At 33.6% G+C, this 22,797-nt stretch overlaps 1 protein-coding gene across 9 annotated transcripts in view; it reads left to right on the top strand.

Annotated features, from left to right (window-relative positions):
- The window catches only part of Naaladl2 (N-acetylated alpha-linked acidic dipeptidase like 2), a 1,254,678-nt gene that overhangs the window by 1,049,920 nt on the left and 181,961 nt on the right, over positions 1–22,797 (top strand). Inside the window, exon 11 of one of the 9 annotated variants that reach the window (XM_058586188.1) lies at positions 5,787–6,028. The exons of the other annotated variants lie outside the window; for them this stretch is intronic. Within the exon in view, the coding sequence (XP_058442171.1) occupies positions 5,787–5,921 (135 nt within the window). The 3' untranslated portion in view covers positions 5,922–6,028. Of the gene's footprint in view, positions 1–5,786; positions 6,029–22,797 lie in introns of those variants that run through there. 9 annotated transcript variants of the gene reach the window in all.

Here is a 22,797-nt window from a genome sequence, read left to right on the forward strand (position 1 = left end):
AAAATTATTACAAATGTTTAGTGACTATAAATCCTAATCAAAACTAATACCAACTAATAGGAATAATTTTTATGAAGAATTATTTCCCAAGATAAAAACAAATAAATGATAAGAGTAGCTTTTCTTTTCATCCTTGAAATCTCTTTAATATAGCATTCGACAAAATGGCTGAATTTTCTTCTTTTTTTTTCCTTTATCTTTCTTTTGAGATGAGATATTGCTATGCCATTCAGGTTGGCCTCCAACTCCTGCATCCATGCAATTTCCCTGCTTCAGTATCCCAAGTGCTGGGACTACAGTGTTTGAATGGACAGCTGAATTTTCATGTCTGCTTCTACATTTAGTCTTTTGTATATGTTCATTTGGTAAAAATGTTTGAGGAAGATCTGATTTAATATTTTTTTCATATAATAATAGGTATTTTTCTTTGATAGTACCCTGAAAATTGGCAATTGTTAGTTCTCTAAAGGTCAATTTCAATGTGGAATCTGAATCCATATTAATTGATTTTTGTATCTCATATAATTGTGACTATATGGTGAAAATGAGAGTATAATAGGCATGCAATATCACTATTATGAAAATAATTTTGATTGAAGGGACACTTGATAGTCTCTGAACTTAGAGAAATGCTGATTTGGGGAAATGGACTTGGTTAAGCTAGTTTACTTTATTTTTATATCTGACATGGTGTTTGGCTTCACCTCTTATTCAAGGATTTGAGCTGTGATTCTATATAATGTGTATGTGTCTTTTCTGGACATCTTTGGGTATTGCTATCTCATCCACCTGACAAACAACATGAAGTAGAAAATATAACACTCTCATAAACTGTGGCTCTACAAAGAATTCTGCTTCTTAGAGGCATTTTTTTAGAAGAGAAGGTTAAACCCCAATCAACAAATCAACAGTTATAGAGCAGACTTGAAAAGCTTTGATTGTACAATATATGAAATGTCTGTCACAGAGGGAGTGCTATTAAAGTTGCTGTATGCTTCCAAGAGCCTGAGGAGTAAACACAAGAAATTGAAATATGAGACAGATATTGAAAAAAAAAAAAAAAAAAAAGACTGGAGAAACTCTTAAGACTCAGATGGATAATTCAGAAGATCATACTTCAAATTGCCTAATATTTTGAAATAACTGCAAGAAAGACAGATTTCCCATATCAGTTATCCTTGCTTGGAATTCTAAATAAGAACATTTATTCTGAATGACTATCATCATCAGATCAGAATACATATGTATACACATATATCTATATATGTATGTAGATATATTATTACTACATTTTAACACTAATACTGTTTTTGGGAACGAATTGTGATCATTGTCATTACAATAGAACTTGTTTTATAATGAAGTTTCTGATAGCTTTACTGGTACTTGCAAAAGGGTTTACTGATAGACTGTTACAAATTTGGCAATACTCAGGGATATAAGGCAACTCTCAAATGATTTATTCAGATATTTATTAATTCAAACCCATTCATTTCTTTAGCCAGCAGTTGTTAAGCACTTTATGCAATCCAGGCACTAGAGTAGAAAAACAGAAATGAATGAAACATAAGCGTGGAGGGAAAGCCCATTCCTTTGCATGGTCATAGACTAGATTGGGACTCAGATATATAAACAATCATGTACACTAAGTACAACAGAAGTTGATTAACTGACTTCTACATGCACAACTTGTAGGATTAACTAACAATTATTCCTTTAAAGCATACTCATACTTTATGGAAGTATGCTTTCTAAATATTTGAACACTTATGTTTTCTTAGATTAAGTGGTATGCTCGCTGGGAGTTAGTGATATTCTTAGATCTATATATTCCCTTCTATTTTCTTATACATTACTAGGTAATGTAATTGTTACATAAACTTGAGAAATGTGAATATGAGAAAAATTACTTCAAAGAAACCTATATTGATAGCACTCTAAAAAGTGAGCTGCTAAATTGATGCAGAGAATAGCAGACAACTCTCAAAAATCTGGGGAAATTAGTAGCAGCCTAGATGCATTCTCTACTCAATTTACTTCACAATTAAAAGTTTCACTTTAAATAAAAGGCAACTTGATAGGTACATAATACATAATAAGGCAGGAAAGAAATAGTGAAATTTTATTTAATAAGATAGTGTTCAGAGAAAGGGCATTAGTTTCATATCAAAATATTGGCCAATTAATATGCACTCACAGGTTTTTAATGAAAATATATTTTACATGTTTGGTTTCTGTTTTATTGATCATTTGAACCAGCTTCAAAACAAATAATGTACAAATGAATAATGAACATATCATATTGGGTAAGATAATTTCTAATGTGCAGGGAAGTGACAGATGTAGTATCAAGGAAAATCATATTTTACAAATACTCATAACGTATGATGGCATTGTTGTATTTTAAATCCTTTAACATAATAACTCTTGATTTAATTCTTGTGCTTAGATCTAGCATATATGAGGACAGTGCTGGTATTACCACGATGAGGAAACTGAGGCATAAGGCAGATTGACTTGGCCAAGATCACTTATTTATTATGCGGCAAAAACAAATTTCAGACTCAGCATTCTATCACCAGATTTCTGGTCTATTTCTCCTATTCTGCTGATTCTCAAAGTTTTCTAGGTAAAATAAAGTGGTAATAAAATGTTTTCCATCTCTCTCTCTGCATCCATAAAGCAGCATAATTCTATTATTTTTTAATTCTATTTTTCCTTGTTTTATGTACAAAGGTACTAAATGTTTCAACTTCCACCATGTTCCAAGGAAAGAAATAACTGTAAATGGGTCAACTGAGGCTGTAATTCATACATAATGGCAAGGATTGATATTAATGTTTCCTTATAGTAATTTATTCATTCTTCATGAAATAAAGTCTATAAGTTTGATTTGGATCTTCCCAAAGTTTGCATTTCAAATAAATGTAAGTGAATGGGCTAAATACATTATAGAAAAAAAAATTCTTGCTAAAATCAAGATATTCTAAACTTGCGTATTTAGTTTCCTACATTTAAGAAATAAAGATGTGATTATGGTTTTGCATATCTCTTCCTTCCTCGGTAATTGTCCATACAGTGTAAAAGCTAACAGCTTTAATATGTTGCATTTATTCCATCCGTATTTCCTAATTTCATTTTGGAGTTAATTTTATAAGATGAGGAGATGGACAAGTTCATGTCTTCTAATTTCAATGGTAATCCACACTTCTTTGAGTAGAATATTCTTAGATCTAAAAGCACTTGGGGAACTAATTTAGATGATTTTTAAAATGTGTAATTAAAATGTTAAGAGCAGTTTTGGTACCCATATGCTCTAATAATAACTCCAGAGGAAATGGCAGATCTGGAGCTGGGCAGCTGTGGATAGTGACTAGGACCATGGAGGAATTGCCTTGCCATTCCCTACACTTCACAACTTTGCCCTCTTATTTTATTTGCATTTGGAATTGCAGCTCCTCTATGCCTATTTTACAGCTTATAGACACAGAAGCTTATAATTTTGTATTTTTAAAGATAATCACATGTCTCTGTACAAAATACAAAGAAAGACACGACATTTCTGAAGTCTCATGTCAAAAAACAAAAAATAGATCGAAGCCAGGGCCACTTGGCTTATGAAGGTCACTGCTGCTTCCTCTTGAGGGATCTGGCTTTGGTACAAATCTTGAGGTATGGAGTTGTCATTGGTCTCCTCTCATGATGCTTCTGTCCCCGTGATTTTAAATGAATAGAAAGAATTCTGCTGAATGAGGACAAAGCATTAATAGTTTTATTTCTGTGGTCTCTTGTCACAAGCTTTAGCCTTGAAATTATACTGACCCAGTTTTCTCTTATCAGTGAAAACCATTTTAAGTCCAAATAGCGTGGTGTTTATATAGTAATGGGAATTGGGCAAAAATAGTGAGGAAAAAAACATATCGTTATGTACAAGGTCATCTTCAGTTCTTCTTTAAATAAGTACTGTATTTTTAAATTTTCATTGACCATTCTTATCAGAGTGGGAAATTTCACATGTGCTGCATATTTGAGATAATTTCTAATTTATGACAGTTAATGCATATAGTTGATCCTCAGTGACCTCAGGTTCTGCATGAGTATCTAACCAGCAAGGGATCAATGTGTTTAAAAAATGATCTTTGTTGAACATATATAGATGTTTTTGTCATTATTCCTTACACAATATTGTAGAACAAGCATTTACATAGCATTTGTATTTTACCAAGTATTATATGTACACTAGAGATGATTTAATGTATACCAGAGGATGTGTGTAGGTTATATACTAATGTCACATCATTTTATACAAGGGAGTAGAGCATCCAAAGATTTTGTTGTCCATGGAGATCCTGGAAATAATTTCCTGTGTATGACAAGGGAAAACTATATAAAGAATCTGAATTAAAAGGAAATCTGTATTGTTAATACTAGGCACTTGCATCTCTTTATGGCCACATTTCCTAAGTCCTGTATGAAGCACATCAACTATCACTGACTGAAAGACTCACCAATTTCAGATTTTAAACATCCAAGTGGCCAAAGTGAGATCAGAAGCTTCCTTGGTTGCAGATGTGCCTGGCACAGATCCCTTCAATTGGCTGATTGAAAAAACTTACTGATTCATTAACTTTTATAGCATTAATCACTATTTTAATCTATTATTTCTGATAAAATAGATACAACGTCAAAGAGATTTATTACATTGGTAGAATCAGTTAAAAAGAATTTACTGCAGATTTAGTTCTCCAAACTCAGTCTCTTCTAAACTCCTATAAGTTTTATTTGTTTTCTTGTATCTTTTCACACCTTTTCTCTCTCTCTCTGTCTCCTCTTTGACTGATTGCACCTTTTCTGCACATGTGATCTTGCTCTGCATGTACTTTACTTCTTTATCAGCTTTTTCTGCATTATTTTATGCATCCTCCTCCCCCATTTTCTCTACTTTCAGTTTTTGGTTTTGTTTTGTTTTTACTTTTCTATCAGTGATTGGATAAGGGGAACTTAACTACTGAGCCACATCCCTGGCCTTTTTTAGAATTTTGAAACAAGATCTCCCCAATTTGCTTATGTCCTTGTGTATTAGGGTTCTCTAGAGGAACAGAATCATCAGGAAGTATAATTATAAAAAGGAAATTTATTAGGTTGTCTTACACGACCAAAAGCTGGATAGTCCACACTGGCAGTCTGCATGCTGGAGAACTAGAAGAACCAGCCCAAGAGGCTGAAGCCCCAGAACAAGAGAGATCAACAGTGTTACTCTAATTCAAGACCAAAGGCTTCTGGGAAATCACTGGCAGAGTCTGCTTTGAAACAGTGAAGAAGCCAGAGTCCCATATTCTCAGAAGATCTATATCCTCAGAGGGGGTCGCAGCAGCAATCAAGAATCTGTTCAAGAAGAATGAAGCCTGCACCTGCTGGTGCTTCCTTGTTCTTCCAATTTTTATTCCATCTAAACCATCATCATATAGGCTGGTGTTGCCCACACCCTGGGAGGGTCTCCATTTCAGTTGGCTCTCCCACATTCCAATCATTCCTAGACACACACTCAATGATACACCAGTAAGTCTCTTAATCACAGGGCATCTCTTAATTCAATCAAGTGACAATTCAAATTAACCATTACACTTTGCTAAATTGCGGAGGCTGGCTTTGAATTTGCAATCCTCCTGTCTCAGCCACCAGAGCCCTTAGATTTCCTTAGCCATGCCCAACATCTCCATTTTCAATTCTTCAGTTTACCCTGAAACTCAGTGTATATTCACTGACATGTGTTAATTTACTCACAGGTAAACCCACAGCTTGGCCTTCTGCCTTTGGAGGATATTGAAGCAACAGTACAAATGGAGGCCTACCGACACAAAACATGGCTAAATACTAAATGTTTAAATTTTATAAATGAAACTAAAAACTGTAAAATATAATATTTTCTTTCCTCCTAATTTGAAAAATTACTATTTAATATGAGTGGGAAGGTTGGGCTAGGATTTTATGTTCTCATACCCCTGAGAATTCCATGCTAATATGTGACAAAAATAAATAAATAAAATAAGAAAGAGACTCTTGAGCCTCTTTTTTTTTTTTCTTCTTCCTGCCCTTCCCTCTGTCACATACTATGAGGGGTTTCATATAGTATGTGTGGACACCTCAGTTTGCCCTTTGGTACACAGTCCATAACCCCCACAAATAGCTGCTTCTCACCTTCTCCTTGAGCTTTGTGTTACACCCAGAGCAATAGTCTTCCCCCAAGAGTATGAACCTGGAAAAGAGGGCTGCTCAGCCTGGGAACTTTGGAACTTCAGAGCTCAGGGTAACTACAACTTGATATCTGGAAGGAAGGTCACAGACTTAGAGTGAACACATCTGTTGATTTAGAATCAAAGACTTTAGAAATAAGAAATGCCTGTACTCTAAACTTTAGGTATGCCTAATGACAGAATGTCCTGGTAGGAAAATTACATAGTCTTAAGTAATTCTGCTCAAATATTCTGAGTCTGTTACCTAAGATTTGTTGTTAAAAAATCTAGACACCTGAATCAATTATCACAGGGTCACTGTAATCTCAGTTGGGTGTGGTTCTAACCTGGGTTTTAAAAGGTATGGCTTAGTGACCTTGAAGTTATGGGGTACTTAGTACAACAAATAATATCCAGGACATATTTGAAAATGTGTTCCAAATTATCAGCCTTAGAATGGAATAAAAATAAATAAAAAAAAAAAATGAAGACTAGTAGGCACAGTATTTAGGAAGTGTGTTATTAGCAAGAACTGATTTTAGGAGACTTTCTAACCAAAGAATGCATAATTGAACTGTGAACAAATTCTGGGCAATCTTCAAGTGCAAACTCATTGCTATAAACTCTGTTTTTATTTATTTTTTCTATATAGTAGACATTGAACCCAGGGGCACTCAAACAATGAGCCACATCCCCAGCCATTTTTATTTTTTATTTTGAGACAGAGTTCCAATAAATTGCTTTGGGCCTGGCTCAGAGTCTGACTTTGAACTCCTGATTCTTCTGCTTCAGTCTCCCAACCGCTGGGATTACACACATATGCAACTACCTCTTGTTGTAAACTCAATTTCAGAGATTATGGCATGTACTACTGAGAAAAGTTTATGATACAGGTATATGTTATAACCACAAATTGTGCTTATGCATACCAAAATTTTTGAGAAAAGACTTATCTTCAGATATTTTCAACAGAGAATCCTAAAATTTACATGTTAAAATCTTAATGGAAAACAGACATAAATTCTAACTAAAATAGTGGAAAGGAATTAGGGAATATTGGCTAAGAATTCAGCTAAAATAATTCAGGTTTCTTATAATGTATTGGTAGCAATAGTTAAACCTTACAAAGAAAAGCTTATTATATTATGTAGCATAATATAAATAAAATATTATGCCAGAAACTAAGTAGTTGTACTCTTTGCTTGAAACATAGTTATTAGTAATTTTGCATTGGTCAAATTATATTAAATGAATGCTAGCTTGCATTTTTATTGTAATCTTTTACTGAACATTTTAGACTCAATTTTCATTCTTGTGCCTAGTTCTAGAATAAATTCCTAGGAATAAGTCCTGGGTCCAAGTGTTCTAAGCTATTATTAATATTTGGGTTATAGTTACTATGGGCTTACACAATCCTTTTTTTTGTTTCTCTTTTTCTTTCTTTAATCAAATTTTGATCATGTTTTATGCATGGCATTCCTGTTTATTTATTCTAAATAATGTTAATATATTTTCCATGTTATTTTAAAACAAAATAGTCCATTATATGATTTTATCATAATTTATGTGACTATTCACCTACTGTATTGTAAAGTTTGCTTGCATTTTATTACAAACACTCTTTTACTGAACATTTTAGACTCAATTTTTATTCTTGTGCCCAGTTGTGGAATAAATTCCTAGGTATAAGGTTTGGGTGAAAGAATAAATATTTTAAGCCCCTTGATGTATAGAAAAAAATAATTTCCTGATAGAGGTACGTTTTAGAACCTTTACAGTGAAGATCAGAGAGTTCTTTAAAGTTACTGTTGCTGTCAGTGTGCATTAAAAAACCTGTTGTTTCAATTGATTTTCTCTTACATTAACTTATAAAACATTAATTTGCTGACATTTTGAAATATTTTGTAAGGAATATTTAATTTTAAGTCTGTATTTGGTAATGAATGTTAGCCTATGTTTAGATATTAAGTATTCTTCCAGATATAGAAATAGAAATGATATAGCACAGATTTTAATTTTGAGGGCCTACCATAAGAAGTTACAAATTTGTAATTAATTTAATAATTGAGACCAAGATTGCATTCATAAAGGAGTCTATGTTAAGTTTACCAAAGTATGGATCTTTCTGCATACGCATATTTTAAAGTCTGAACTTCAAGCTTTGAAGCATTTGAAGTGTTGAAACTGAAAAATAGAAAATGTGTGACAACCAGCTTGACAGGTGTCAAAGATTGCCTTATGAAAGTCCCATTATATTGTTTCAAACTACTGCAAGGAAATAGTACAGAGAACTCCTTCAACAAGGTCATAGCAGTGTCTAAGAAGGTGGGAGAGAGGGCTTGATGAAAGAATCAGAGCTCAAAGTGTACATAAATCAGGGTTTAATGATTTTAAGGACATAATTTTAAAAGTATAGGTATTTTCTTTTATTGCTGAACAAAGGTATATGTGTGTGCTTAGGGATGGGGGGTGCAGGTTGTTAAGAGACCCAGGGTATGATTAATGTCTCTGTCTACTGGGCATGCCACCTTTTCAAAATAGCTTGTGCTGTTACCACACTATGATTAACCTGTAAGGCAACAGAAAAATAGACTCATACCATATTGCACTCTATAATTCTCTGATATCATTTTTTAGGAGGTTCCACAGGAAAAAAATGACACTTCAACTTGGATAGGGTGGGTGGATGGGCTACTTTGGAGGTAGAAGATAGAGATTCCTGAAATCTAAATTCCATTGATGACATCTCTATTTTATCTGTTTTATTATTGGATTCTACCTGTGTTTTCACATTAAACATAAAGCATTTTTCTCAAAATGAAAAATGGAATTTAACTTATTTTAAACACAAGATTCAACTCAGATGTTAAAAAGACACACAGACTTGGAGATTTCTCAAAAGCGTTTGTTAGACCACTTTATGTTTGCGAAAAATATTCCAATAGGTGAAAAAGGGAAAGGGACACATGTATTATAGCAAAAGGAAAGAAATTTAGTCTTTCTCTTTCTTAGAAATATTAATAATCATCATCAATTAAATTTAATTGAGCACCAACTCTGTGCAGAACACTATGTTATGTGTTAAAACCAGATATAATCCACAGGGCTCAAGGTATTTATATATTCTTTAGAGCATTCAAGCATGAGAATAAACAAATAAATGGCAATAACAGGAAGCCAAGGCTCTGTGCCAAGTGATTTCTGTTGGTAATATGGGTATCTGAGCCAAACAAATCAAACAGTGATTCATTTAAAAATTTAATTATTTTTATTTTCCTAATATTCAATTTTCAGAAATATATATATATATATAGATAGATAGATAGATAGATAGATCTATATCTATCTATATCTATATCTATATCTATCTATATCTATCTATCTATCTATATATATATATATATATATATATATAGAGAGAGAGAGAGAGAGAGAGAGAGAAATAGAAATGATATAGCACAGATTTTAATTTGAGGGCCTACTATAAGAGATTTCTGAAATTTGCCATAGATTCTAACATATTTTATGCAGTACAGATACACATACTTTAGAAAAAGTAAATCTCAAGGATGATCTGGGGGAAAAACAAGATCTGACACTTTAGCTGTTAAATAATAGTAAGAGAGGAATTTCAGCAGAGAGTAGATCTTACCATCCTACAAACCACTGTGCCTCGATGGAGCATGAAATGACAATGTCCCAAAGGCTTTTCTTCCATTGTAATAGTCAGGGTCGGATCCTGGAATCGTCCATGGTTTGGTTCCAAATAGAGTACAATTATAAAAGTTTGTCTATATAATAACATCCTTTTAATTCAGAACCCAGACTTCTAGTAATACCACCTACCCAAAACATAGTTCTAAACCCATCCACTCAAGTTTTAATTCCTAAAAATGTTGATTTTATTTTTGTTTTTAATTTTCTTCTTCACACTCCAACCCTAACCCTAACCCTAACCCTAACCCTAACTACTACTTTTAGGAGGTTCATTTAGTTTCTAAGTTCAATCTTCCCCCTTAAACTCTGGTTTATGACTGTCACTTAATTTTTAATACTTGCTACCTCATTCAGGCCATTCACTATTCCTTCATATCTAGATTTTTGTCACCTTTTCCTCACCATTTCGTCTCATAAACTCCTTGAAGACTTACCTCCTAATCAGCTGCCTTGATTATGTCACTATCGCCTCCTTTTTTGGCTTAACAAGCTTCTCATTTGTAGTGAACATCTCTTTTGGGACCATGAACAGCATAACCTTTCCTTTAAACACATGTACTGCTTCATCATTCTCAAGTTAGCTATGAGAGTAATGCCATGAAGTTGTTTGTACTCTTATTTTCTTCCTAATTGTAAAGATGCTAATTGAAGCTACAGGGTTTCTCCTGACCATCTTTCATAATGTGTTTAGTGCCTTGGGCATGCCACAATATATTGATATAGATATGAAGCTTTCATAACCAAGTACCACAAACTTGGTGACAGAGTTTTATTATCTCACACTTCTGGAATCTGCAAGTCCCAGATCCAGGTAGGCAGAGTTGGTTTCTTCTGAAGACTGTGTTAGGACAACTTGTTCTATGCCTCTTTATTAGCTGTTGATGATTTGTCAGCAATCTTGGCATTTCATGGATTGTGATAATTCCAGTCTTCACATGGTGTTCTCCTTTGTCTCTGTCTAGGTGTTCAGATTTCCCCTTTGTATAAAATCTTAGTCATATTAGAGAAAAGTTCTACAACAAAGCCTCATCTTGATCATCTGAAAAGATACTATTTTCCAATAAGGTCACATTCATAGGTAATGGGATTGGGGCTTCAACATCATTAGGGAGGAGGACCTCATGCAACCCATATAAATAAAATATCACATTGATGTAAAAATGTGGACTGAGGATTGTTCCTTTAGGAAACTTGTTTGTAGGTTTTTTTCTTGACAATGTATCTTTTTTTTTTAATCCACAAAAGTATTCATCTGATCCTGTAAACTACATATAAAATTTTCTAACTTTGCCATTCCCTCCATACACCTTATCAATACCTTAATATAGATTCAAAACACTCGATGTTGAGTTTCAATCTTTTAAAAACTAACTAACATTTTTGGTCAGGAGATCCTGATAAAAGACTAAAGTATTTGCAAGTGACACATTGTACATTTGTTTATGTTCCAGTTAGCTAGGTTCATTGGTCTGCATGATTATCTAATCACATTACTGCACAATATTGCAAAGTAGAAGTCTGCATAAGCTTCCTATGATTGGTCATCATAGAAAATAGAATCTTGATTTGCTATGGTTCCAGATGGTGGTTTGCTTATAATAGTTTAGATTTAATCATGATCATTATAAACTAAACAGAGCTAAATTATACTGTCTTAGAGAGAATTTTCATGTTATTTGCAACCATGGGTTCTCATGGAAGGCATGTCCTTATCCATTGTAGAAATAGCAATAAGCTATTATCACGATGACATTCTTTAAATGTTGACATTCTCTTTACCATATGAATAATTTAATCCTTAAAATTAGTGTCCCCTGATTTTGAATGTTATTTATTTGCTCTTCATCTTTTAAGCATATCCAAATAGAGCATTTTTTCAATGTTCAGAAATGTGCTCTCCAATAACATGACAGGTATGTTGAGATTATTACTAACATTATAATTTGTTTTGAGAAAATATTTTAGTATACATCAGTATAAAATCTTCCTAGTTTTTAAAAATTATTTATTGGCAGATATAAATTCAGTATGCAATATTTTATGCTAGCTGTCCACAACCTAGCTCTGTATGGCTTACAGAACATTTATTTTTACCACCTAAGTCATAAAAGTTGTTTTCCATATCTTCAGTCAAACTTAACTACAGGCAAGAAGTAGAGAAATTACCTGTCACATTATTCACAGGCCAGACCAAGATACCGTAATACCATGGCCCACTAAGCTAATTTAGAAGAAAAAAATGGAAAGAGCTTTTTAAAAGATGGCATTTATATGTAATATATGTAGAAGAGTTTAGGGTTTTGACAGTTTGAGATTGTATCTTCTTTAGAGAGAATGCGTAATGACTTTTATTTCTTCTGAAATATGCATAACTTCTTGAAGGTAACTTTCAACTTTCATTAGCACTTTTCAAAGCAAGTTTCCAATCTCTATGAATGCAAAGGTACAACATAACTGGAAATTTGAATAAATGTTTACATATCAATGATTCAGCCATTTCCCCTCTGCTTAGGACTTCAATTCCATTAATTGGTGAAGGAAAAATCCCTACTATGGACATAAAAGTTGACATTTAACAGTTCTGTATATTCAGTCCCAATAATCACTATTATAATAATATGCTTTATTGTTCTTAGAGCAAGGGGTGCCATTATGATCTAATAAAAGTGAATTTGTGAATGACATTATAGCTTTTGGTCCAGACATTCTGGATTTGAATCCTGCCTGGCTTCTTTCTGTCTTACAACCTTTTGTAAATTATTTTAATTTCTTTAATTTATAATTTCATCTATAAAGAAAGAGTTAGTATGAGACCTGCTTGGGCATTATACCAAGGTTTCTCAACATTCACAGTTGTTGGTCTTAGTTGATTTAGATAATTCAATATTATAAGGGGTTGTCTTTGTTTTGAAGGATGTTAATACCATCCCTGGCCCCTACCTACTATATGTCCATATGGTGACACTGCTTCCCAAATTGAGACAATTAGAATGGTCTCCAGATATGTCTAAATACCCAGTTGGAGAACAAAATTTACCCCAGATGATAATCACAGGATTCCATTTGTATCTTTTCCTTTATTTATATAGAGTGAGAGCTTTGGTGATTCCTGGTATAAAAGACTCAGTAAACTTGAGCTATGATTTTCTTAAGTAAAAATTCTTTTTGAGATCTTTTTTGAAGAGCCGGTCTTAAAGAACATGAGACCTACCTTTGTTTTCTCTGTACATGTATACATTAGTAATTATGTATATGTGTAGATACATGTATGTGTTGTGTTATCTATCTTCTAGCTATTATTTCTAATAATGAGGAGCATAGCAAAACAGCTAAAACCTGCAGACAACCATCAAGTCTTGGTACTTGTTCTTGCCACTAAATATTTTACAAATCACTAAATCTCACAAAACAGGTATTTATCTATCTTTTCTATGTGATCCTAAAGGCAAAATATATAGGGTCCTATAGATATAAAATGGCATACAGTAAAATAAGAACACTGCTGTCTATTACAAAACATCACATTGATTGTGACCATGAAGTGTTTTGTCTTTGTGGAATCCAAACAAATTTCCTAAGCTATTTTTAAAAGCGCTATGTGAAGCCAGGGGCAGTGGTACACATCTCTAAACCCAGCAACTGAGGGGGCTTAGGCAGGAGGATTGCAAGTTTGAGGCCAGCCTGAGCAACTTAGTGAAAATAAAAAAGACTGTGGTTGTAGCTCCATGCTAGCACAACTGGATTGAATCTCCGTACCACAAAATAAAAATAGTAATAACAATGATGATGATAAATAAAATTAAATACAAATTGATTCCTAAAAGCCTAAAATGGAAGCACTATGTTAAAATGTAAAAAGTGGCTCAGGCAATTCCTTCTTAGTGATGATAATAACAATACCTTGGTCTGTTTAGTTTTCTATATATTTGAAGGCCTTTTTCCCTTATCTCCTATATTTATCTGAGTTATGTTATTAAAGTAGGGATTATTGTCACAATTTTGTAGATGGAGAGACAAGGATAGTCTTATTAAGTGACTGATCTGGGATAAATATTGCAAATCAATGAACAGAAGTTTCTCCAGTTATTTCACTGGCTTTCAAATGTTTAACCACAACTTCAAGAGCCAATGGGTAATCGATAAACATGCATGATACTTTTACTATTGGAGACCTTTCCATGTGTTTACCTTTCCATCTCACTGCTTCAAGTTACTTAATCCTTCTTGGGCACTCAGTATTACTCCATCTAACAGGCTTTGGTAATGCTTTTACTACATTACTCCACACGAATTGGGCTCTTAAATATTCCCCTGGACACTCATTTAGTTGAGTTTTGTTGTAAGAGCACACTGACATTGTTAAGGTTAATGACTCAATGTTTTACAAGTGGAAACACATTTGAGGTTAAATTGATTGTTTGGATCCTTTTATTCAACAATGTGAAGGCCCTGAGTGCAGGTGGTACTTATTGCCTTGGAGGAACATCTTTGTTATACCTTTAATGGTGTGGTGTCAATAGTGACAATGTATTAGCAAACCCAGCAGGACTCCAACAGTGTTCTGAATGTGGTCTATAAAAATTACTGCCAATGTATTTCCATTGGCCTATAGGTATTGTACGATACCATTTATTAACTATTGTGTATGTTATGTTGAATGTTTATTTGAAATCCTGTTACATAGAAATCATTATTAAATTCATAGTCCTAATGATATTAACTGAGAATCGGAATTTCAGTCTTTTGGCCAAGGTTTCACAATTATTAAATTGCAATGATGCCAATAATAATGGCTAACATTTAGAGTGGCTACTATACACTGGCCTTATATTAAAGAACTAATTACATATAAATCCATTTAATTTTTTAGAAAGTTTAAATAGCATTTTATGGCCATATAAATATTAAGGAAGAATCTAGGGTCTGACACCTGATTTCAGAGTACATTTCCTAAACTCCAGCTCTGGATTTTCTCCCTACCTTACATTTATAGAGCTGGACCTACAGTCAAGTCTTCCAAGTTCTTTTGCAACCAAGTTGTATTTCATTTTTATTAACATTCAACCTTGTGAATTCTCATTATACTTTTAGTGTTAATCTTCTTTTGTTCATTTGCCTGACTGCCCTGCTGTAAGACTTTTTGTTGATTGACCACTATCTCCTGATATTTTTCAGAGCCTTTTGATAGATAATAGACTAATGCAGATAAATGTTCTAAGTTACTGTTCACTGGGAAAAATATTTTTTCTTAGTTATATAGCTCCAATGCTAAGTTCACTGGCTAAAAGTCTTAATAAATGTTCAAATCAATTCATTACTAAATTAACTTTAATGGTTAACTTATTATTTTAGCAAGTTATATATTTATAGAAAACTTTGAAATGTCTTTCTAACTCCAAATAAATGACTTAATTATAAGAATTTTATATATCACATCAGGTCAGTACTAGAAAAGTTTGTAAGAAGAGCACATAGGCCTTTAGGCACTTCTAAAATTTCACACTATAGGTAATTAAAAATTTAATACTATAGGTATTAAAAATATGTAAGCCTGGCCCTTTTCCAGTAATCCTAGTCTAATAAATTATTTCCAAAATTTTATTATTATCGAAAAAATTATAAGACAACCAAAAACTTCTAAACATAAACAAATATAATAACAAAAAGCATACTAGGTACAAAGGAACACAATTGACATCAGGATTCTAGTCAACAACTTAGAATGATAGAATTACAGGAGAATACCTTTAAAATTATTAGTGAAAATTATTTTCAACACAGGATTTCAAAAATAGCCAATTTATCAATCTCAAATGTGCAACAAAATGAAGATCTCTTTATTGCATGGGCTCACAAAATTTAGCTCTCATATATCTTCTTTAAAAATTACTTTAAGGCATAATTAAACAAAATGAAGAGAAATGGAAGAAAAGGGACAATATCATTAACTGAATCGAAAGAGCAATGAACTGAAGATACAGGAGTGAAGCTGTCATGTCATCCAAGAAAAGTAATGGTCCAATTAGAAGCAGAAGGACTCAGGAAACTGGTAGGGTACAATAAAAGGCTGAAAAGAACCAGAAACATTGGGAAAACTCCCTATTTTATTGTACAGGAAAGTTGTAATTTAAATATGAAGCTTCTAAATCATAATCATGTATGAAATATTTGGATTTTAGGAATAGTTGGATATATTTCAAACAATGATTAGAGCAAATAATAAGCTGGCAGATGATCGGGTTATCATAAATAGAGAAAATGTTTCTTCTCCTAAAAAGGGAGAGGGGAGGAATACAACAAATAGAAATTCCAGGAAGAATAAACACAAAATGAAAACAAAACTAAAGATCAAAATGTGAAGGTGAATAAAAGGTATCTTGATCAACAAGTAAGAAAGGGACTGGGAGTGTGGCTCAATGACAGAACACTTGCCTACTATGTGCAGTCCTAAGTCTTTATGAGAGGCTGGCGTTGTGGCTTAATGGTAGAGCACTTAGCACTTGCCTAGCATGCGTGAGGCACTGGGTTTGATTCTCAGCACCACATACAAATAAATTAATAAAGAGGTCTATTGATGACTTAAAAAAAAGTCTATATGAACTACATCTTTTTTTGGGGGGTGGTGGGGGGCAGTTACTGGGGATTGAACTCAGGGGCACTCAACCACTGAGCCACATCCCCTGCCCTATTTTGTATTTTATTTAGAGACAGGATCTCACTGAGTTTCCTAGCACCTCACCATTGCTGAGGCTGGATTTGAATTTATGATCCTCCTGCCTCAGCCTCCCAGGCTTCTGGGATTACAGGCGTGCACCACGGTGCCTGGCTGAACTCCATCTTTGAGTAGAACCGAGTTCACTGTCTAATTAGGAAGAAGCATATGTAATCCCACAACCTTTTTGGCTCTGCAGTGAATAATAGTTTCATAGTCAAAATCTTCCACAAACTATTTATTGGTTTTCAACTTTTAGAATCACCTACATATAAATAATTTATTTGTGGTTATACGATAGAATGCACATAATGGGAATCTAATCAAATATAAAAGTAAAAAATGATAATGTGATAAATTTGGAGGTAAAAGAAACAGAGTTACTAATATACTAGTCTTACATGGGAGGGAAATGTTAAGAAACAATAGCTGATGGAACTAAAATTGGAGATTTAGCATATCACTTAGCTTTTTAAATATATAGAGAAATTAGGCTTCATTTTTCTAATTGATATGTTATTATGATGGTACCATACATTACCATTATATTGTATAAAAGTTGATATTATTACAGAAACAGGTTATGATAGTTGCCCTCACTTAACATTACATGAATACTTAAAAATACACCGAAGTGCATAAATGCATTCTACTGTCATGTGTAACTGACTAAAACAAATTTTAAAATTTTTTAAAAGTGTTATTATCTAAATTATTGAAGACAGCAAATCTTAGTTCTATATAAGCTGTGTGAGAGTAGGCTGTTATATCCACAGTTTCTATGATTTAAATTTGATAAAAATAAGTATGCAATATATCATACTGCTATTAAAAATTTGAATACTTGAACAAAATTATGCATAATTATGAGGTCTTACAACACTTCTAATTACTTTGAAGAATTTATAAGATTCTCATGTGTATATTCTGGCTAAAAAGATAAGGGTAAATATGCCATTCTATATGTACAGTATGTTATCAACATATATACTCAAAATAAGTAGTATTATATTCAAATATGCCTTCCAAAAACGTATTTTAACTTTATAATCACATTTATGAACTCAATATATATTCAAATTGCTATATATCATTGTATATCTATGTATCAATAACTATCTTTCCTCTATCTCCTCAGTCTCAAGACATTCAATTAATAGTATATGCAAGACTCTCAATTACTAGTGTATGCATATATACATAATCTTAAGTATCTTCAGCTTCTGTAAGAAGCATATCTCATTGCAGAGCAGATTTCCTCTTTTAAAAATGAAAAATTATTGGTGAAATGTATTAGATGAGTTCTTGGAGAGATTCAGAAGGCCTTCATGCATTAGATTTTGGAAGCCTACAATGAATTTCTCTGTTCTGAACATCCCTTACCGAGTCTGCTCTTCATTTGCCTTTCATTCCCCAAATGTATTTGAGTCTTAACCAGACTTGAGCCAACTAGCCAGACCATGTGCCATTGAATTATATTCTGTGACAAATGGACCTTGTTTCATTTCAAAGGATTTGAACTTGAAATCACTCCCAACAATTTTATAGCAAATGTCTTTCCTCCTGTCAACAATTGCCTAATTTAAACTTCCCATCTGCATTTCTAATTATGATACAGAAAAATCTGTGTTAAACAAAGAGTGCTTTATTTTCTCTCAGGAAAAACAAATTTAGGCGTATGGCTAAATGTAGGACAGCATTTTCATTTCACACCTTAAAAATGCCTTATAATCATTTTTAAATTGTTGTAGATTGCTAAAGTTTACTTTAAAACATATTTTAGTGTTATTATCAAGGTTATATAGCAATTATAATTTTTAAAAAAATTAAAACTGATCAGGTCTTTGGCCCATTTGTTGATTGGGTTGTTTGTTCTCTTATTGTCTAATTTTTTGAGTTCTTTGTATACTCTGGATATTAGGGCTCTATCTGAAGTGTGAGGAGTAAAGATTTGTTCCCAGGGTGTAGGCTCCCTATTTACCTCTCTTATTGTTTCTTTTGCTGAGAAAAAACTTTTTAGTTTGAGTAAGTCCCATTTGTTGATTCTAGTTATTAACTTTTGTGCTATGGGTGTCCTATTGAGGAATTTGGAGCCCGACCCCACCGACTGTAGATCGTAGCCAACTTTTTCTTCTATCAGACGGCGCGTCTCTGCTTTGATATCAAGCTCCTTGATCCATTTTGAATTCATTTTTGTGCATGGCGAGAGAAAGGGGTTCAGTTTCATTTTGTTGCATATGGATTTCCAGTTTTCCCAGCACCATTTGTTGAAGATGCTATCCTTCCTCCATTGCATGCTTTTAGCCCCTTTATCAAATATAAGATAGTTGTAGTTTTGTGGATTGGTTTCTGTGTCCTCTATTCTGTACCATTGGTCCACCCACCTGTTTTGGTACCAGTACCATGCTGTTTTTGTTACTATTGCTCTGTAGTATAGTTTGAAGTCTGGTATCGCTATACCGCCTGATTCACACTTCCTGCTTAGCATTGTTTTTGCTATTCTGGGTCTTTTATTTTTCCATATGAATTTCATGATTTCTTTCTCTATTTCTACAAGAAATGCCGTTGGGATTTTGATTGGCATTGCATTAAACCTATAGAGAACTTTTGGTAATATCGCCATTTTGATGATGTTAGTTCTGCCTATCCATGAACAGGGTATATTTTTCCATCTTCTAAGATCTTCTTCTATTTCTCTCTTTAGGGTTCTGTAGTTTTCATTAGAGGAGGACATACAGTCAATCAACAAGTACATGAAAAAATGCTCAACATCTCTAGCTGTCAGAGAAATGCAAATCAAAACCACCCTAAGATACCATCTCACTCCAGTAAGATTGGCAGCCATTAGGAAGTCAAACAACAACAAGTGCTGGCGAGGATGTGGGGAAAAGGGTACACTTGTACATTGCTGGTGGGACTGCAGATTGGTGCAGCCAATTTGGAAAGCAGTATGGAGATTTCTTGGAAAGCTGGGAATGGAGCCACCATTTGACCCAGCTATTCCCCTTCTTGGTCTATTCCCTAAAGACCTAAAAAGAGCATGCTACAGGGACACTGCTACATCGATGTTCATAGCAGCACAGTTCACAATAGCAAGACTGTGGAACCAACCTAGATGCCCTTCAATAGACGAATGGATAAAAAAAAATGTGGCATTTATACACAATGGAGTATTACTCTGCATTAAAAAATGACAAAATCATAGAATTTACAGGGAAATGGATGGCATTAGAGCAGATTATGCTAAGTGAAGCTAGCCAATCCCTAAAAAACAAATGCCAAATGTCTTCTTTGATATAAGGAGAGTAACTAAGAACAGAGTAGGGACGAAGAGCAGGAGAAGAAGGTTAACATTTAACAGGGATGAGAGGTGGGAGGGAAAGGGAGAGAGAAGGGAAATTGCATGGTAATGGAAGGAGACCCTCAGGGTTATACAGTGGAGGAGGTAGAGAGAGAGGAGGGGAGGGGAGGGGAGAGGTGGGGAGGGGGGAGGGTGGAGGATGGGAAAGGCAGTGGAGCACAACAGACACTAGTATGGCAATTTGTAAATCAATGGATGTGTAACTGATGTGATTCTGCAATCTGTGTATGGGGTGAAGGTGGGAGTTCATAACCCACTTGAATCAAAGTGTCGAATATGATATGTCAAGAAATTTGTAATGTTTTGAACAACCCACAATAAAAAATTAAAAAATAAAAAAAAAATTAAAATTGAAATAATGGCATCATGTTACTTAATATTAAGATATTATACAATTGTATATTCAAGATGTGATTTTTAAATCTTATTTATATATTTGTCAAACTGAATACATTTATCCGTCCGATGCTTTCTTACCTCAACCGGTAAAATGGTTTTTATTATTTTCATCTCTGTGGTGTTGGACTTCATAAAAACTCCCAGTTTATTTTGATAAAGTGATTGAATATAATACATGTGTCAGGAGCACAGAATATCTAGTGATTTAGGGCAAGTTATAAGTTCACAGTAATATACTGGCATGAAGAGTGTCAGAGTCTGACATTTTAGATTCTTTTACTCTTAAAATACTTTTAAGAGATTGAGCTGAGTGAGTGAATCATCCTATCACCCATGGAGATATTTATTGTTCTAGGTAAAAATTGAGGTCAGTTGATAAAATAGCTAGGCATACACTCACATAGTAGCTGACCCATGGATAAACAGAGGGTTTTACTCCTTAACAAATAAATTCTATACCATCCAGAAACACCAAATGCCCAAACTAAAAACCAGTTGACTTTGTGGTTTTATAACTCTAGCCATAAATCCATACTTTCAGTGAAGATGTACAGTTATAACTCCATTGTAGAATTACTTATCAGAAATTATTACACTTACAGAATTTTTGCTTTAACACAATTAATCCCTGTGCTCCTTGGGATTTGTCAACATTTATTTAAACTTCTCTTGATCATAAAAAGCATAATAGATGGAATTTTTAATAAGGTTTTAGGTAGTTATGTATATATTTGTGGATTTGTACTCAGGTGAACCTTCACTTTATTAATATATGTATTGGAATTTTTGATTTTAATAAACTAAAAGATTCTCTTCAGAAAATATGAATTTGAAAATCTTTTCTATAGTAACTATTTATTCTTTTTAGTTATACATGATAGTAAAATGTATTTTGATATGTCATACATATATGAGTTTAACTTCCCATTCTTGTGGTTGAACATGACAACATGACGTGGAGTTACACTGGTCGTGTATGCATATATGAACATAGGAAAGTTATGTAGAATTCATTTTATCTTTCCCATTCTTATCTTCCATCCTTTTCCCCCTTCCTTGTTCAATCAACTGAGCCTCCACTCCTCCCTCCAGCCTATTGTGAATCAGTAACTGCATATCAGAGAAAACATTCAGTGAAATAAGCCAGATTGGCTTATAAACATTGATATATTGATATAAACATTCATGTGGCCACATCTTTATAATATGCTGATTTTAAGTCCTTTGGATATATGATGAGGAATGGGATAATTGGGTCAAATGGTGGTTCCATTCCATCTTTTCTAGAAATCTCCATACTGTTTTCCAGAGTGATTGCACCAAATATGAGGGTGATTCAGCTGCAAAATCTGTCCCCCCATTAAGACAACCTTCCCTGATAGAGGAGGACCATTCTTTGGTCAAGTGTATACAAGTAGCTCCACTTTCCTGCTAGAACCTCCAAACAAGCTCTCAAGGCCCAAAGTGGTTGCACCAATTTGCAGTTCCACCAGCAATGTATGAGCATACTTTTTTTTTTCCATATCCTCACCAACATTTATTATCACTTGTATTCTTAGTCATTGTCATTCTGACTGGAGTGAGATTAAATCTCAATGTAGTTTTAATGCATTTCTCTAATTGCTAGAGATGTTGAACATTTTTTCATATATTTGCTTGATTATTTGTATTTCTTCTTCTGTGAAGTATCTGTTTAGTTCCTTTGCCCATATATTGATTGGGTTATTTGTTTCTTTGGTGTTAAGTTAATTTTGAGTTCTTTGTATATCCTGGAAATTAATGATCTTTCTAAGGTGTAGGTGGCAATGATTTTTTCCCATTCTGTAGACTCTCTCTTCATGTTCTTGGCCACACCAATTTGCAGGTGATGAAGATTTGGGCCAACTTTCCCTTCTAGTAGGCACAGGGTCTCTTGTCTAATGCCTAGGTCCTTGATCCACTTTGAGTAGAGTTTTGTGCAGAGTGAGAGAAAGGGGTTTAATTTCATTTTGCTACATATGGATTTCCAATTTTCCAAATCTCCAATGTATGTTTATAGCAACTTTGTCTAGTAGGAGATAACTGTATTTATGTGGGTTTATGTCTGTGTCTTCTATTTCACAATAAGTCATTTGCATCTTGATCTTTTACCTTAAATATGTCAAGAGTACACAACACAGTATGGTAGCAACTTCAGTAAATTTAATGTTAATATAATGCTTTTTATTCAATCTGCTGTCATATTCTAGTATTTCCTATTGGTTCAAGAATATCCTTTATATCCTGTCTCATAGGTTCTATTTATCCATGCTGAGTTGGAACCAGGTACAGCATCCCCAAATTAGAAAATTGCTTCTTCTCCTAGCGTTCCTTAGGGAGAAGCTCTTCGCCTTTCA

Source organism: Marmota monax, unplaced genomic scaffold (genome assembly GCF_021218885.2).
Source record: "Marmota monax isolate L192 unplaced genomic scaffold, Marmota_monax_Labrador192_F-V1.1 WCK01_AAM20220418_F8-fsc00074, whole genome shotgun sequence".
Taxonomy (NCBI): Eukaryota; Metazoa; Chordata; class Mammalia; order Rodentia; family Sciuridae; genus Marmota; species Marmota monax.